The sequence below is a fragment of the Aedes aegypti genome, chromosome 1 (assembly GCF_002204515.2).
Source record: "Aedes aegypti strain LVP_AGWG chromosome 1, AaegL5.0 Primary Assembly, whole genome shotgun sequence".
NCBI lineage: Eukaryota > Metazoa > Arthropoda > Insecta > Diptera > Culicidae > Aedes > Aedes aegypti.
Window position 1 is genome coordinate 15,774,761 of NC_035107.1, and position 18,674 is coordinate 15,793,434.

The 18,674-nt window shown below is 38.5% G+C and overlaps 1 protein-coding gene across 1 annotated transcript in view; it reads right to left on the bottom strand.

Annotated features, from left to right (window-relative positions):
- Positions 1-215: 215 nt before the first annotated feature.
- LOC5564261 overlaps positions 216-18,674 on the bottom strand; it is a 31,936-nt gene continuing 13,477 nt past the window's right edge. The window contains exon 2 of the mRNA XM_001648552.2: positions 216-960. Within this exon, the coding sequence (XP_001648602.1) occupies positions 582-960 (379 nt within the window). The 3' untranslated portion in view covers positions 216-581. The remainder of the gene's footprint in view (positions 961-18,674) is intronic.

The following is an 18,674-nucleotide window of genomic DNA, read 5'->3' on the forward strand; positions in this document are numbered from 1 at the left end:
TAAAAGCTTTGGTAAATATCAAGAAGAATCCATAAAAGAATAGTTCAAACAATCGTGGTAGAAACCAGTAATTCCTGGAGGAAATCATAGTGGAATTTGTGTCAGAATTTTATGGCGGAAATTTCAGGATAAATTACTAAAAGAATCGATGTTAAAATTCAAGGAAGAATCGCTTAATGAGCTGTACAGGTAGGATAGATAAAAAAAATCATGTGTTGCAAGATTTTGATTTCATTTTTGCGCTTTATTTGTTGCGTCATTTTGGCATTTTGAATATGCGTTAGTATCACATCAATTTATTTTGTTTTTTTTTCGCTATAAATTCATATAAATATGCTTTTTTTGACTAGAGTGCTATGTTTGTTTAGTTACGGATACAATCACGCGTCAATTCGAAACAAATCCCCGCTCCGCCTACTTTGTACTTTAGCATTCTCCTTTGGTGTATCTACTACAAATATGGCTACCATTGCACATTGGTTTGAGTTTCTAAAACAATTAGTTCATTTCCTATAGTGAGTAAAAATTCGAATTTGATCAGTCTATCTCCACCCAGATTGGCATTTAACATGTAAGACGCTCTAATCTGACTCGCTACTGTAGTAATCGAACATCTTGTAGAGCGACGGGAACACCCCGACCGGTTGCTGCTGCTGAGGACTTCCCGCCATCAGGCCCAATCCGAACGGATGGTGGTTCATGGTGAGACGCGGAGGGCACAACCGGTGGTCACAGATTCCGTTCTTACAGCCGACGCATTGTCCACCGCAGCACATCAGTCCGCTGGCGCACTTTCCGGACATGATGATACCGGCGGTGCTTTCGCCGCACTTGTCACCCACCCCTTTGAGGCACGACAGCTTCCCGCAGGGATTCAACTCGGCACCGTGCACACACTCGCCGGTGTTCTGGACGGCCGGGCCCGAGTACAGCTTGCAGCGAATCTCCAGGACGTTGGTGCTGTGGATGAAAGGGTTTAAGAAGGATGAAATTGGAGTTGACCTTTACTAACAAATATGAGGTTTTTTGTCATTGGGTGAATTGAAGTCACTAACCATCCAGCGAAATTTATGCTTGCATGCACTCAAAGCAATTCAAGCGTACCAATTTGGCGGTTAGGTAAGATAGGGAGAAACCACAGAACAGATAGGAATGATGACAGCAAAAACAGCTGCCAAAATAAACGCGAACACTTGTCCGATCACGGACAGTAGTTGACGAGGGCAATCCTTTCGGTTGAAGGATCCCTGTTTCGGTGGCCAATTCCTCTTCGGAATGCCAGGGATGATCGGCCAATTCCTTCTCCTGAAGGAATGCCTGGGGTGTCGATAGCTCAGACTGTGAATATGATTTCGCAACAACAGTCCTGAAAAGGACTACTAGGTTGGGCTGCTTTCGGTGAGGGAAACGCTTTTGGTATCGGTTTTCGAACTACGACGGTTTATTGCGCGTGCCATACAACGGCTAAAAACTGAATACTGAATGAATGAATCTGTGCACGCAAGCTCCTTAAGTAGGCTGCAGGTAGAAGGACTCATTGCATGCACAGTGAAATGGCTTCGGTGGGAAATTTCCACTGTCTTATGTACTGGATGCTGCAATCGGTGGTCCGGGTGGTGTGATGATGGAGAGCTCAAGCTAGTCGGTTGGGTTGCGTGGAGTAGTGTGTGTGTGTGTGTGTGGTTCAGGTAGGAAAGGGTTTTTGTTAGTGGTGGTAGCCGAAATACTCGCGGCGACTCGAGGTTATTTATGTGCTTGTTTTACATGAATGGGAATAGGGGGGAATGGATTACATAGACGGGATCAACAACAGGGTGAAAACGATGACTGAACTGATCAGGGTTGAAATGTTGCACACTGTTCGCGTTGTGCGTGAACAACACTAGCGCACCTGGTGGCGGCGGGCAAGCTTTTTACACAGTAAATTTTTCGAAAAATGTACAGAATTAGACAAGAAAACTCGTCTAAATCTTTTTTAGGATTTCTACTCCAAGGTTGTTGCAAAACGAAGGTAATCTTCAGAGGGAGTGGAATATATTCATTTATTTTAAGGGTATCGAAAAATGGTTTTGCACTTTCTCTCTGTTTTAGTAATCAGATTCTACAATAGTTTTTTTTAATTGAATGAAGAAAATGATACTTTGTCTCGGACACATTTTGACGTTTCATCAGCTTGCTTGTTTTTGAACTAGGTTCATGGTCATCCATGATAAATTCAGTTACATGGGTCAGAGAGAGAGGAGACTGCTGGCTTAGATTGCGAGCCCCCAAAAGTCACCTACTGTTACCGAAAAACCGCACATTTGAAGGGCAGAGCGCGAAATACCGTAAAAATTCAATAAAAAGTCAACGTAAACTTTTAGATGTTTTTCAATGATTTCACATTTTAAAAAGTTGAATACCTAAATATAGTTGTGTGTTGGCGAACTGCTATTGATTTTTTTTTATAATCATATCCTTTTTCATAGTGAACAATAGGAAGTGAATATGGTTTTGACCAAAACAAGTTCATCTGACTGTTGTGCACAACCCAAGAATTAAAGAAAGAAGGCAAGAAAACATACCAAATGTCAATGAGCTGTCTGCTCTCTCTCAGCTTTAGGTAAAAAATATGGTACTTTTGGTGAAAAATTATGGAATTAGATTTAAAACTATGATACCATACAAACAATAATGATTCCATAAATAATAAAAAAAAGTTCAAAGGAGTTTTTTTTAGAGTTTGCGACCATTATGATCAATCGCAGGTCATATTTCAGTAAAAAACCTTGATATAGTCATTTATCATCATCTTAATTCACGTTGGTATTATTTTAACTAATGAAGCAATATAAATTCATTTGAACAATAATTGCATTTATCAAGTCAAATATCGGGATTACTCGGATCAGGTTGCTGTCTACACCGCGCTTATTCGTCATTTCACGCTACAAGTGGCCGATTTCTTCACCCCCGTTTAGTAAACGTGGCTTACGGCTTAAGCGAAAGTAAATAAATCGACCCTAAGACACCTAATCGATCCGACTTATTCCCACACTTTTATTCGACATCCCGTACTACGATCCACACTATTTAAGATCTGGGAGATAAATGACAAAAGTTAGTATAAATCCCATTGGAAAAACCAACAACAACTTAGAAATTCACTCGTTTTTTTCTGATTTTGTAGAACTCGACACTGGTTGAATACCGGAATTTCTAATAATTTCTCTTCCCTGGCTATGACCCAGACGTCAGTTATTTACTCTGGATAGCGGATCTGATGCGCCATATCGAGTGCTTAGTTTGAGGATTTGGAGAAAAATCTTTTTCATGCATTCCAAACTAGTGGTGCTGTAGCAAAGTAGATTTCATTTGATTCATTTCAACGAAAAGAAAGAGCATTGAACCACGTCAAACTAATCAACCTTGCACTCGTCTAAAAATTTCCACATCAAACTGACAGCTGTTTTTCCTGCTTCTCTAACATCATAGCAAACCTTTGGTGAAAATAATAAACAAAACAAATAATGTGTTGGTGGCAAGATGGACCGTGAGCGGTCTTAGCCGTCCAAGTGACACCACAAACAAAAAAATAATGTGTTGGAAGAGGTTTGGGGAGGAGTTTGTGTTTGAACAGAAAAATCAAACTTGTTGAGCAAAAACAGTGTTTGCGGCACACTTTGCATGAAGGGAAACTTTTTTCGACATCTTTTTCTTTACAGGATGGAAGAAAATTATATTAGCGATATTTTTGTAAGTTAAATAACAAATTCATTCCCCGTGAATCAAAGGGGCGGGGGGTACTTGAAAATGGTTGGTTCAGGTCGAAAACGCCGGTCGCCCATAAAGGATGTTACCACTTACCACACCATTTTTTACACATTTTTAAAGAAAATTTAAACCCAAAAGGATGCTAAAGTCAATAATCAGCGAAAAATCGTTCATGTTTGCCTATCGGAGCCTATCCGGTTTTTGTAGGCATATATTTTGATTTATGTAGGGAAGATGAACCAGTATTCGCCACGCCGAATTATATACCGTTGTACGAAACATATAGGCAAAAACCGTAGCGTGTTAGTCAAATCGTTTTACAATTATACGGAAAGATTCTTAGAAATCTCAACCTTTTCTCAGAAATTAATAGGAAAAAATCCTCAAAATATTTGCTTCTTTGCACCATAGCGTTCCTGAATTCACCACCATCAATAAGAAATCTACGTAAATGGCGAACTCAACAAACAATCTGACCAGTGCTTATATTTTTCAGTTTTCCTTCTAAACATGAATTGGAAGCTTTCGTTCACTGTATCAACAGGGATCAAGGGTCTTTCGATTTATTTTTCCTTAGGGTGGCGAATACTGGTACACCTACCCTACCTAATTGACTGCAAGGCTTACTGTGCCGGCGAATAAGCCATTTTATGAGACGTTCCGAATCATATGGTTTTCGTTTGTTTACCAGCTTTGAAAGTTTCTGGCGGGCCGATTTATTTACGTTTCTTTTAGTGCTACATTTGGAAGGAGCTTATTCAACAATGGCGCTGGTGGCAATGCAACACAATTTTTAATTTTCGCATGTAAATTTGAAATCAGCAGGCAGGGAAGATATTTTTCATCTACAGGTAACATAATACATGTAAACCGGGTAGAAACATGCACTGAAAGAGACGGTGACGTCATCGCCAATAAAAATGTGACCAGCGCCATTAAGATATTATGCTAGTTTTTTGAACAACAACAATGAGCGGCCCGCCAGAAAACGTCATTCGAACGTCTCGTAAAATGGCTTATCAACAAAGTTTACATAACGTCAAACAACTTATACGAGCGAAGGAGATCTTTTTAGACGAGACTAACGTCAATATTCTGTACAGTAAATTCCAATTGGGTAAACAATGTTTTATTCGCCTACTCTGCTACATATTTTCTCGTACTCTAGACGAAATCTGCTTATTGTTCTAGGATAGCTATCTGTTCTGTGGAGAAACGTTATCGAAAAGGATTTTTTACACACATCCCAACCTCTTTTTACTACCGTCATCGGAGGGTCGTAAAAATCGATCGTTTTAAAACAAGTTACAGAATGATGATTTTTACAGCACGAGTCGTAAGTTTATACTATGAGGCTTGTCGAGTTAGATAATTACGACGAGTGCTGTAAAAATCGAGTTCTGCAACGAGTAACGTACAACATTTTTTGCAATTTGGTAGAAGACCACTTGAGGGTATCAGAAATGATATAGGAATGCATTCACCATTATTATACAATTTCTGAAAAAATGTTGTGTTATGATTCATTACGCAATTAAAAACAGTTGCGTAATGAATCATTACAGCACTGGTTTCAGTTGCGTAATGACTATTCCCGCACTGCATACTTCAGTGCAGGAAAGTAGGCCGTTTCATGACAAATTGGCGTGATGAAAAACAGCCTATTACGACGAGAAATTGCAAAAAAATAATGTTATAACAATGTTTTTGAAAAAATGCAACGTTTGGATATAAAAATACAGATTCAAGATGTTCGGCAAAAATGAAACTCAAATAAAACAAACAAAAATGAAAATCCTAAACTTTCAGCATGATAGTAATCATGGAATGTTCACTTAGGTTCAGAAGATTTCGGGAAGAATCCCAGAACGATTCGAGAAGAATTCCAGAACGTTTCTGAATGTATTCCAGAAGGATTCTAGAAGTATCTAAAATAAGTCATGAAATATCCCAAAAAAATTCGGCTAGCCAGAAGGATACTTGAAATATCCCAGAAGGATTCCTATTGTATTCCAGAAGATTTCTGGAAGTATCCCAGAAGAATTCTGGATGTATCCTATTATTACTCTGGAAGTATCCTAAAGGATTTTGCAAGTATCCCATAAGTATTCCACAAGCATTCTGAAAGGATTCGACTAGCATCCAAAAAAGGTTCAACAAGCATCCTGACAGGAATTCGCAGGCATTCCGCTAGCGTGGCTGAAAATCTCTCTAATAAAGATAAAATAAATAAATAATAAATTCCGCAAGCATCCAGCAAGAATTCCGCAAGTAAAATAAAAAGATTCCGCAAAAATAGAAGAAGGGTTCGACAAGTCATTTTTTCTTGAGAGGATTCGGCAAACGTCCTGAAAAAAAAAATCTGCAGGCATCCAGAAAGGATTTGGCAAGTATCATGAAAAGATGCGACAAGCATCAAAAAAGGATTCGGCAAGTATCCTGAAAGGACTCGGTAAGCTTCCTGAAAGAATTCGCTACACTCTTCGAAAAAATCATGTAATTCTAAGTCATCATAGATGCACATAAAAGAAGCGATCAGTTGCACCTAAATTTACGTCTCTCCTTAAATTTACATGATGATGAAAAACCAAAAAAAAATTACACGTCAAGATGTAAAAGCAAGTTATTTCACTCACTTTTACATTTCGACGTGTAATTCATTTTGCGTCTTAGGGGTTCAATAATTCTCTACAAAAAATATAAAATATTTACCATTTCATGATCAGGGTGGTAGAAAAAGCACCAGGGTCCGGATCCAAACAACTCGTTCATAGGTAGTTGCAAGAATGGTTGTACACAGTTAAAAATAATGAAGATTACACGTCATGTAAACTTCATTTATGCCATGTAAACACGAAATCATGTAATTTTACGTCCGAAATAATGTAAAAATGTGTTATATGTCATGTAATCACTTAGGATCCTGCTGGATTACATGACATATAATTGAAGTTTACATGACATATCATGTAAATATCCATGATATTCCACGCTCCAATTATGTGCATTATATGTATCAGAAATTTACACGTTTCGTTCGAACTGTGTATATTTTACCACTAGTGCAACTGTTGTTTTAATTTCAATTTGTCACGGGAATCCAATCGGTGGTATTCGAAGTTTACCTAGATTTCACCACAACACATACTCAATTCAATGAATTCGGCAATTCATCTAGCAAAATCGCTGAATTTCCGAAAACGGAAAATATTGGTATTATTTTGGACACTGCTTCATAATATTCACATTAACACTCTTAATGTTGATTACACTTTATTACTGAGCAAATAAGATGATTACAATCTTCAATTCACTAATTCCGTTATGATGAAACTTCGATTAATTCTTCTTTGGCGTTGCGAAAACACCAAACAGCCTCCCCCACACAGGCTGATATTGGAACGGCTGCTGTTGTACTGGGAGGCAAACTTTGCACGGATTTCAACCTGTACATTATGCAACACTTACGGTTTTTATGCACAAACGACAACACTTGTTGTAAACACATTTTAAACGTCACGAACATTTTATTGTATTCTTTGAACGAACTATACCAGCGCAAGATAGAGAATCCTAAAAACGCGACGTGTGAAACCGTCCATTTTGATGTTTGACTAAATGGCCTGCCTGACGCTGTCAACAAAATCAAACAGCATGTAAATTTACGCCTTTTAACATTTAGAACTAAGCACTGTGTCTATTTTTTACGGGTTTACTCATCTGAAACTAAAAACATGATCTATTTTTAGGAAAGTGGAATGAAAACAAGTGTTGATTTCTGTGTGCATCAAATGAAACGTAAATATAAGTGATATTTATGTTTAAGTCCTCGATTATTTGCGTTCAATTATGTTTAAGTCTTGTGTAAATTTAGATTTTTTTAAGAGTGTAGCATTATTAAAGCTTCTTTCTGGAACATTTTTGGAATCGTGGAAGCATTAAGAAAAGATTCAGGAAGCATTCTGTAAAAGTTCTGGAAGATTCCCAGAAGAAGACCAAGAAAAATTCAAAGGGAGTCCAGATGAATCTCAGATTGAGTCCCGAAAGAAATCCACATGAAGTGCGGAAGATAGCTGGCAACACTGCTCAAGTAAAATTGATAAAACTCAAAATATTAAATTTTGCGATATCCGTTCAGGACAATGGACCAATGCACGAGTTCACTAGTTTGACGTTTGAGCAGTGTCTAATTTACTTGTTTCCATGGTCACGTAAATAACACGGCACCACTCAAACGTCAACGAGTGAACGCGTGCATTGGTCCATAGGCCTTTTCATGTGACAGGTCCGTCTAAGCATTTGTTTACATCGGTGGAGGACCGGTGCTAACACGGGACTGTCATATCCATGGACCATTGCACGCATTCATTCTTTGACGTTTTAGCGGTGCCGTGTTATTTGTGTTACCACGGAAACGAGTGAATTCGGCACTGCTCAAACGTCAAAATAGTGAACTCGTGCATTGGTTCATAGAAGAACTGTCAAAGAGCTTCCCGATCAGCTGATTTGAAACGTCTTGTGAATAGGACTATGGAGGTACTCGCGGCTCTCTCTCGCTACCCGAACGTGTCGTTGATATTGAAATGTAAACAACCATGCAAAATAACGATCAAAATTCAAATCATTATTTAATAATGGTGAAGACATAATCGATTTTCTCAAAAATATCTGTTTTGTAAATTTAACTGAATTTTTTGATAGAATTGTTCATAGCACACTGCAGTAGCACGTAGTTGTTAACTGTTTTAAAACAGTATCTTCCAAGCGCATTGATTAGTTAAAATAATGCGAATAATAATTTTCACTTTTTTTGCGTTAAGCCTTAAAACAGGTTTTGAACTTACGTGGTTTTTTTAATTTAACTACCATTTGACTGCCGCCCTCCACCCTTGGTTCAGCAAAGTGAAACGCAGTCATTTATGACGCTGGGAACACTGGTAAAATGAAACGAGTGAACTAAATACAGTCTGGTCTTCTATGAACTAATCTACGATGACGTCACGCTGCAACTTCCAGCGGGAAGAAAACCGTTACTGCAGACCGTGTTTACAGAAAATTAACGAGTTCGCTACGCATTCATCCACTCAATGGACCAATGCAAGAGTTCACGAATTTGACGTTTGAGCGGTGCCGTATTCACTCGTTGCCATGGTCACATAAATAACACGGCACCGGCAAAACGTCTACGAGTGAACTCGTGCATGGACCAATGCACGAGTTCACTAATTTGACGTTTGAGCGGTACCAAGTTTATAGAGCGCTGCATATGACGAGCCTAACCTCACTTATTTGACAGCTGCTGGTCCTGTTGTTTACGTTTCGGACTTAGTCGTTTTTTCCATCATTTTTTCATCTTCGCATTTCTATCACCAGCATGCTGATGGTGACGATTTTCCACGGTAGGAAGATAGAATAATACGATCCGTGAGTATCTGCAGTGGATTTGACCTCTCCTCGCAGCAAACTTTCACGAAATTAAGAATGATTCGAAAAAAGTACTAAGTCCTAACTGTAAACAACAGGACCAGTACCTGTCAAAATTGATGCGTGACGTCACAGTGCAGTGGAGTATTCGTTACCATGGCGACATAAATAACACGGCATCGCTCAAACGTCAAATAGTGAACTCGTGCATTGGTCCATTGGTCCATGTTCATTCGGTGAACATTCCTTCACTGGATGTTGGTCCGGATGTCATTTTATGTAAACAAAGTGAAAAAGAAAAACAAAATTGACAATAAAAGAAGACCGTGGATGAGTCCATAGGGAGTCCAGGGATCTCGTTAATTTTGAGATGTTGTTGAATATCTCGTATGAGTTGAAAGAATCATCTGTCATTATTTTAAGCAATAGTTTTAATATTCACCCTCAGACGGCTCTAGCGAGTATAAAACTTTTGTTTGGCGGGTCCTAACTACCGTTTTGATTCATATAACGAACAGCTTCAAATTTCCGGACACTCTACTTTGTATGGGAAACATTTCACACGAAATGTTTCAATTTTTGACGTTCAAAAGTTCTCACTTTTAAGGCTCGTTTTCAAAAACATTTTCCATGAATATATATATGAAAATTTATAAAGCATAGTCGCGTTAGACGTTTCTATAGTGGTCTGACGATTTCAACTGATGATTTGACTTTTCTATTTATGATTTACATGAGCTGTCCGGAATTCGAATCAAAGTGTCCGGAATATGAGGCAAAAGTAAGGAGCCGTCCGGAATAAGAATCATGAAAAGTCAACACAATTCTATTTATTTAAAAGTATTCATGTTGCTGAATCAAAATCTTCACCCGCCATTCGAAAGTTAAGTGTTCTAGAGGCTCAATAACGTGGAAGAATCGTACAGAATGATTTATTGTATATGCTTTTTGATGAGTTATACTTCACTGAGGCCTTGAGTGTCCGTAATATGAATTAAAACGGTACTTAGGAAGTTGGCTTTTTCAGCCATAAAAAAATCAGTAGAATCAAGCCATGTCATAATTTTAGATAGTAAATTTGAAATTTTGCCTCCAGTAGGGTAACTCGGTGTAATACGCCCCAACGAGGCAATACGCCCCTCTTCATTCACGGGATTGAGGCTTCCTTCAGAAGTACAAATTGCGTTTGTTAAGATATTTTTCCGGATTGCGGTAGCCGCAGAGTTCTACCGCAGCTGTCAAAGTTCTACCACACTTCGAAATCATTCTATCATTGCATTAAAGAAACTATAAGAAACATAAGCACACTCAGTCAATTCTTGCATAATCTGGGATAACGCCCTAAAAGCCATTGGTAACCATGTGTGTAGCTCGTTGTTTCTGAGCAAATGAATGAATCAGCATCCAAACCAACATCACTGGCGTGTAGAGAATGATCCTTTCTTCACCATACCGTTCACAGGCGCGTCCACGTTCGAAACCATGGGTAGGACAAACATTAGCATTTTTTTTTTGTGCGGTTTTGTTACTGACACCCCTTTGCTTCTAACCCCTCATTTTCATGCCAGCCTTCTCTGCAAGACTAAGAAAGCTTTTCGTCGGGCTGGTAGAGACTGAGTGGCTTGAAAGTAGGAAAATGAAGATCACTTGCCAAAAAGAGACCTGAAAGAAATCCAAAAATACCAAAAAGATACCAAGCAGGAATCAAGAAAACAAAATTTAATCTTATAGGAGCCAGGAGATAAGAGTTTGACTCTCCATAGCCTTAGAGCAGACATTTCTCTAAGATCTAAGTTTTTTATTTGGGAGTTGCTTGTGACTGTACGGCAAATAATGCTGTATGTGTTTTTCATGAACTTCTAAAGAAGTTAATTTAATGATTATTTCCCAAGGAATTTCTTCACGAACTTTCCTAGGGAATTTCTTCAAGCATTTTGTTTAGGATACCTCAAGAATTCAATATGGATTTTAGGACAAAAATAAAATTTCTCTAAAAAATGCATCAGTAATCTGAACCCCTTTAAATATTTTTCGAGAAATTTTTCAAGAAAATTACTTCTCCAAGGTTTTATATAGTGATTCATTCATTGATTTCCTTGCAACAACCTCCAAGATTCCCGGCCAAAACGAAAGTTTTTTTTTCAGGAATTCTTCCAGAAATGTCTCCAAGGATTTTTTTCTGAAAATTAAATCAGTGAGGTGTTTCTAAAACAAAATCCTACAGTAACCTCTGCTAAAGCTTGCGTAGCTTTGAAGTAACTCTTAATGAACGAGGAAATCTGAAAAAAAAAACTCCTGAACTCTTAAAATAAAATTAGAAGATTTTCCAGATAATATGCTAAGATAATCGAAATAAAAACTCTAATCCACAAGGTTTTCTAGAGAAATTTCTTGAAAAAAATGGGCCAGAAACTCTATAGAAATTTGTGGAATAATCGGAGGAATTTTTGTTAAAATTTATGTAGTTTAAACTGAAACCTAAAAAAAATGTTCGAAAACCCCATAAAGGAATTCTGGATTGCAAGAAGGAAACAAGGATCAAGGATGTAGGAATCCACATGAACATGTAGGACATTCTTGCAAGGTTTTTTAATAAAAAAAAATTAGGCTGTTATTTTTTCAAACACTCTGTAATAATCCATAATATTTGGATTTCCTCGGAGGAAATTCTGTAGAAATCTTTGGAAGATCTCATAGAGTAGCAAGTGGATAATTAGGTAGACGGATTCGTGAGAAAAAAAACCGAAGGGAATTCTAGAATAGTTTTGAGAAAATAAAAACCAAAGCGATACCTGAGGAAATTACTGGAAGAAGTAGCTTTGGTGTTCTCAAGGATTTCGTAGAGCAAATTCTGGAGAAATGAAGCGCCTGTTGAACCCGCTATAGTCGCTATAGCCTGTAAAATTTTGAATCAGAATTGAACACAAGCAGAATAAGGAAAAAATAGAGACTTAAGAGACCATTTTGGTTAATATAGATACTCTAAAGTTTTTCAAATAAACCAATAGAGTTCTTAGAAACTTGCATAAGGCCAAAATCTACAGCCAGTCCTGTCTTTAGGATCATTCATTGGATCCACTTTTGCTATCATTAATATTAAAAAATGAATATCTTTAATATTTATATCGTTTTTGAATCAATTTTATTAAACAAATTTGACAAAAAAAAATAGATTAAACTTCTTGCCATCACTACCAGTGAGGTTGTTCATATTTTCTCATTTATTTCAAGACAACAAATGGATGAACAGCAAAAGTTCTATAAATTTGTGTAGTTTATTTTTCTTTGCACCGAAATGACCCAACTAATCGCAAAAATTTTCAGAAGAAACTTAAGATGTTTGAAAAAATGTTTGTTCGCGCAGAAACTCCATAAAATATTTCGCTGGAATTTCTTAAACAATTCTGCAAAGCAAAAATCTTTCGAAAAACCCTCATAATCTGCTTATAATATTTTTATAAATGATGCCTCAAACAGAACACAATGATAAACCTTATCATGTCTGCCATTCTCCATAAGAATAAGTACGAGATGGACCGAGTTTCTGCTAATCTAGTGTTTTTGTGTTGTTGGATCATGGGTAGGACAAACCATTGCCTGTCCTATCCAGCTGTTTTCGTGCGTAGTACATGTCCTACCTGTCCTACCCACTTCCCGCGCCACTGATACCGTTGTTAAATAACGTGTAACTTCATTTGAATGCTCAGAAACAGGGCGAGATCATAAGTTATGCGAGAATTTTTCATTCGTTACCCAAACCTGTGAAAATTCAACACATAAAACCTGTGACTCACTTTTAGCGTGGGATTTAACATTGGCAGAGCTGCGTAATAGATTTGGCATAGTTGCTAGCTGATTTATTTTGAATATGATCAGATTTCGTCTCTTTATAATTTAGACTCTTTACATTGTATGCTTGAAAGAGAAAACGCTTTGAAAAATAGCAACAAACATCAAGGCGGTATCCAAGGTATCATTGAAGCCTAATGATGGTTTTCCAGTGCAAATCAATGATGTGACCTGCGGTAGCTTTTCATTGGCCCGTAAAACGGAAAGTTTTCCCTAAAATTGCAATATGATCACATATCTCCAATATTCGCGAAAAAATTAACTCGAGTCGAGTCTAGTACACGACACTGAAGACGGCCTTACAGTTGAGGTCGAAATACGCGTATCTGTCAAAGGATACAAACTCTAGTGGAATTAAATGGTATAGTACTAAATTCGTCTTTTCATCTACTTATAGGTATTCCACTAAGGTTGTGAACCGTTTCACCGATTCGTTTAACTTTTATTTAAATTTGACAGTTCGATAGTTATTTCCCCTCCGGCTAAAAATAACCCTGCTCTTGAGTATGGCCAAACTTGACAGTTAAAAAGTTATTCTCTGCTCACGATAATTTGAGAATAACTAACCATCTGTCAACTTTGTTCTAAAAAACTACTCGACTGTCAAAACTCAAATGGGTCGACCGCGAAATACAGTTTAACCATTTGAGGGGAAAATAACTACCAAAATGTCAAATTTTAACTAAAAGATCGAATCGGTGAAACGGTTCACAGCCTAAACAGCTCGAATTATTATGATTCAAATATCTTGTTAAAAATGTTGTTTCAAAAAATATATACCTTTTGCAGTTAGAGCTAAGTAACCCGTCATTCGTTTCGGCAGCCATGTTGACATAGCAGCTCACAATTTTAAAGTGATAAATCTCAGTTCTCATAGACCATATTGACAGACATGAGGATTTTTTTTTATTATCGGACAATTTGGGCCGAAGGTTCTCCGATTTGCATGAAATTTTCACCAGAGGTAGAGCTCGTGGATACATGACCAAAAGTGAAATTCAAAAAATTATAGTGGCCTATTTTCCCGAAAAACTCTTGATGAATTTTCACGATTTTTCTATATATCTCAAACTTTGAAAATTCATATCTCCTGAACTATGCATCGTAGAACAAAAATTTTTTAGTGAAATCGAAAGGAAATTTTCTCAGCAATCTATTAAAAATATAAAAAGAAAAACATTTCTCGGAAATTTTTTCACCATGGAGAAAATTGTCGGAAAAATAGCGAAAAAACTATCGTCTGTATCATGAAAAATTTTCAAAAAAATATTTTTTGTTTCATCAATCTATACTCTAACTTTCGTCCATAGACGCCAAAGTGGTATCTTTTACCGTTTAGGTGACAGAACTGAAAAACCGATGACCACCCGCACTCTTCCCATAGAAAAATGTGTTCTATTGTGGGCCTCATAACCGTGCGCTAACGGCGGCAGTAATTTACACGTATTGTAAGTGTAACGCAGTAAACCATCCTTTCCTCTCCAGTCAGAAAAAGCTTTTCGTCAATCGGAGCACTCTCCTTTGGTCTGTTGGGTGTTTTGTATGTCCTTTATTCGTAACCTTTACTATTGAGACCAACAGTCTTTAATTGAAAACGGTCCTAACATTTAATAATATAGGTAATAGGAACTGACCCTCAGCAAGCATGGGAAAATTCACTCACTCACCCGAACGCCACCGATGAAAAATAGCAAACAATCTGCTGCTATCGAACATTCAGTGATAGCTGAATCGTCCTAGGCGGAGTGTAGCATGAAAGCGTCGAAACCGATTGTGTAAAAGCGACAATCGGAAGGAACGCGTGTAACCCCCTTGGACTATGCTCAGTGGGATTAGGGTAATCACAGGGTCGGAATAAGGAAACGGCACAACAACTCTCCACCTGTCAAACACTCACTTCCAGCAGGAACTCAATTCATTAGAGCATACCCATAAGCATAACTAGGGTCGATAATATTCGCAAATAGAACCTTATGGATTTCAATGCTCAAAAGCCACACAACAACTTCTGTTCGGAACTAACCACGCAGAGAGAGAGGCATGATGACTCCTTTTTGAGTCCGGAATTAACGGGAAAAACTTCAAATACGAGTAGTGAAACTTTCAACACTTCGAAATGAATCCAAATATTTCGTTTAACATGCGCAACATTGTATTAAGGCTAGCATACATTGATTTGTGTAGGTGTGGGTGTTGTTTGGTCTTAAACACTAATGTGACGTCACATATTTCTACTACTTGCGGTTTTTCTTAATGGGCTTTTGACTCGGTCGCTGCATTAACATCCGGTGGGAACGATGACGGAACCGGAGTGTTGGCTGGGCTTCTTCGTGGCGGATGAGGTCGTGTACGTGAGGGCAACGTAATTACTCGGAATGACGTCCGGCGGCGGCGGTCGTGGTTGTAGAAAACCGGCGGGCCAGGTTCCCCAACGAAAGACGATAATCGTAGCTCACGATGACTGGCTTGAAAGCTCGGGTTGAAAGCTTGGTTCGATCTGGGAAAACGATCCAGTTCAGGTCACTATGCCTTCCACGCCACCAGGATCCACACGAAATGGCGGGTTGCTGTCCTTAAGGATGTTGGACAATATCCTTTTATCCTGTCCCGGTCCTTTGTCTGGGCGTTCAATAGCGTTGTCACCCGGACAAAAGCTGAATGGATACGTGAAAGAAAAAGGCCCTTTGTGGACCTATCCACCATTATTAGTATTACAATTCACTAAACCGCACATTTTACCGCAAGTAGGATTTATTCTTTACAAACTATCTCAATTACCTTTTTCTTATAATTTGGTTTTCCTTAGTAGTATGGTGTAGTACAGGATGGTTTTAACGCACTTTACCCTAGTGATATAACAATAGATTTTAGGCATTTTATCTTATGACAACTTTTTACAATACTAACCACTTTTAATTTACAACTTTTAATACACTACTAACACTACTTTTAGGAAAATTGATTTTGAGATGACTTTTAACCTACAATTGGAAAAACATAGCAAAATGTAAAAAATATCACTACTCGCTCATATCACACACTTTTTGATTTTAATACATTACACACGGCGCGCACTAACTGCTCGCGGCTGTGGTCGGGACAGAATAGAACTTGCGATGCTAGAAAGCCAAGCTCAAACCGTCTCTAATTTCCATAAGAAATACGATCTAAGCCGATTATTTCGTATTTGTATATTTATTCTCTTTGCGTGTATCATAGCCCCTTGCCCTACCTATGTCTGCTCTCGGCTAGGGTTATTTTGCCGTGGCTCAAACCGCTGTCAACAAACGTGAGCAGGGTGAGTGGTACCGTTGGGAAAGGGTTATGTTCGGGAGAAAGAGCGACTTTTATGCTGCTCTGTGTGTTATGTCCAGGGTTGTATTCAAGGAGGCGATCTTATTAATGCTTTGTGACAAAGTCACAAGCGAAACTTTGAAACCATCGGTTACAATACCTCTCCGACCGGGGAGAAAAGAAACTGTATTCCGCAATTTGTATAAACTTTAACTAGCCATTTCATTTTCAAGACTCGTTTACCAATGGTAAACGCAACTTTTATTGACGCAATCTGTGATCGCATATTGTTTTTATTTTCTCTTTCTCGCGGAAAGAGCAAAAAAACATGAACTCTCACCGACGGCTATCTCTCATTTGGTGAGTGACGAGTTACCATTCCATCTGTCAGTTGTTGTTTACTAATCGAATAATTATCACTGCTCGAAAAGTTTACTTCGTTTGAGCGCTCTAAAACGGGTCGAATTTCAGTGGTAATATTCATTGATCGGTTTTGATGACACTTGCACTGTTGGTCAGGAAATTCAACCGCAATAAACTTTACGAGAATTAGGAAAATTCTTCTGTGTAAGTACTTTTCTTCTGTGTTTCGTTGGTTACTCGCTATCGCTTTCTGAAACTCTGTCTCAACATCATTTCTGTTTCGGTTTCAGGTGTTTACCCTGGCCTGCAGCACCAGAGGGAAACAAATTACTGTGCGAATCGCTCAGTCATTCAGCTAAGTATTCTGTGTTATTTACATCAATGTTCCATTGATTAAAACTTGGAGGTATGACTAGTAAAAGTTCGTTTTCTTTTTCAGGTTTGTGGCTTCAGATCGGCGGAGGAGAAGATTCCCAGAGGTTTTCCTGTTTCGTCGGACAGCTCGTAGGAACTCGTACCCACCCTAGCAACTACCGTACATGGGATGTAGGATGGTGCCAGCTTCGCATTAAATTTGTCTATCGCAGAAGACTGTTTAAAGTTTCGTTTGTAGACTTTTTGACCTACAGAGTACACCGGTGCCACGTTCTTTCTACGCAAATTGTAGTATTGTGAGTTTTTCGAGTATTGTTTTTGTAAATTCTTGACAACCATGTCTCGAATAGATTGGTCTATTCTTAACTTGTTTTCTAGCCTTTCAGCATCCGAAACGTCTTCTTTCTCCCTGTCTACTCGGTGTTCATCTCCTCTTCCTATGACTTCGTGTCCAAAAAGAATCTTATAAGGAGAGAAACCGGTTGAACTATGGGGTGTATTGTTTAGTACATGTTCTACTTCTGAGATGCGGCTGTCCCAAAGAGTTTGGTCAGTCCGGACATAGGTTCGAACGCAGGCGTTAACTGTTCGGTTTAACCGTTCAACGGGGTTTGCTTGGCTGTGGTGCCTAGAGTTGGCCCAATGTTGAATACGGTATTTCTCCAACAGGGCTTTAAATTCTTTGGATAGAAAGGTCGAAGCGTTATCAGATATCAAGCATTCAGGAACGCCATATCTGCGGAACCAGCTTTCTTCCAAGATTTTAATTACAGAAGCTGTCGAAATCTTTCGAACAGGAAATAACAGACAATATTTGGAAAAGAGATCCATCACAATCAGTAAGTAGCAGTTTCCTGACTTACTCCTAGGCAGTGATTGGATGTAATCTAGTGCCACAATCTGGAAAGGTTTAGTAGTTACTCTTTGACGTCCCATTACTGGATGTTGGGATTGGTTGCTAGGCTTACTCTCTTGACATATAGTGCACTTTTGCACATATGATTTTATCTCTTTGGCCATATGAGGCCAATAAAATCTCCGTCTAATTCGGGCTAACGTTTTCTCGTATCCTAGGTGTACAGCTTCGTCGTGTTCTTCAAATAAAATCTTCTCTTTGAGCTCGTGAGGGATACAGATTTTCCACTCAAATCGGTAATCTACACAATCTGAATCCGACACGAATTTTTTGAGAATTCCGTTCTCGATACGGAAATCTTTAAAATTCTCTGGCTCTTCTTGGACTTTTTTGTACATATAGTTGTACCATTCCGAGCTTGCGGATTTGGTTCTAATTTCCTCGACTGCCCTCGAGAGTGCATCGGGGACGACGTTATCCACCCCTTTACGATGTTTTATCTCCATATCGTGTTTCTGAAGCAGGAGGCTCCATCTACACAATCGAGAAGAAGTTTTCCAGGTACTTTTCAAGATAAACGTGAGTGCGGAGGCGTCCGTTATGACCGTGAATCGAGAACCCTCGATATAGCATCGGAACTTCTCCAGTGAGTTAAGGACTGCTAAGGCTTCTTTTTCGGTAGCCGCGTACCGTTGTTGGGTGGTGCTAAGCTTTTGTGAGAAGTATGCTATCGGTTTGTCCATACCCTCATAGTTTTGCG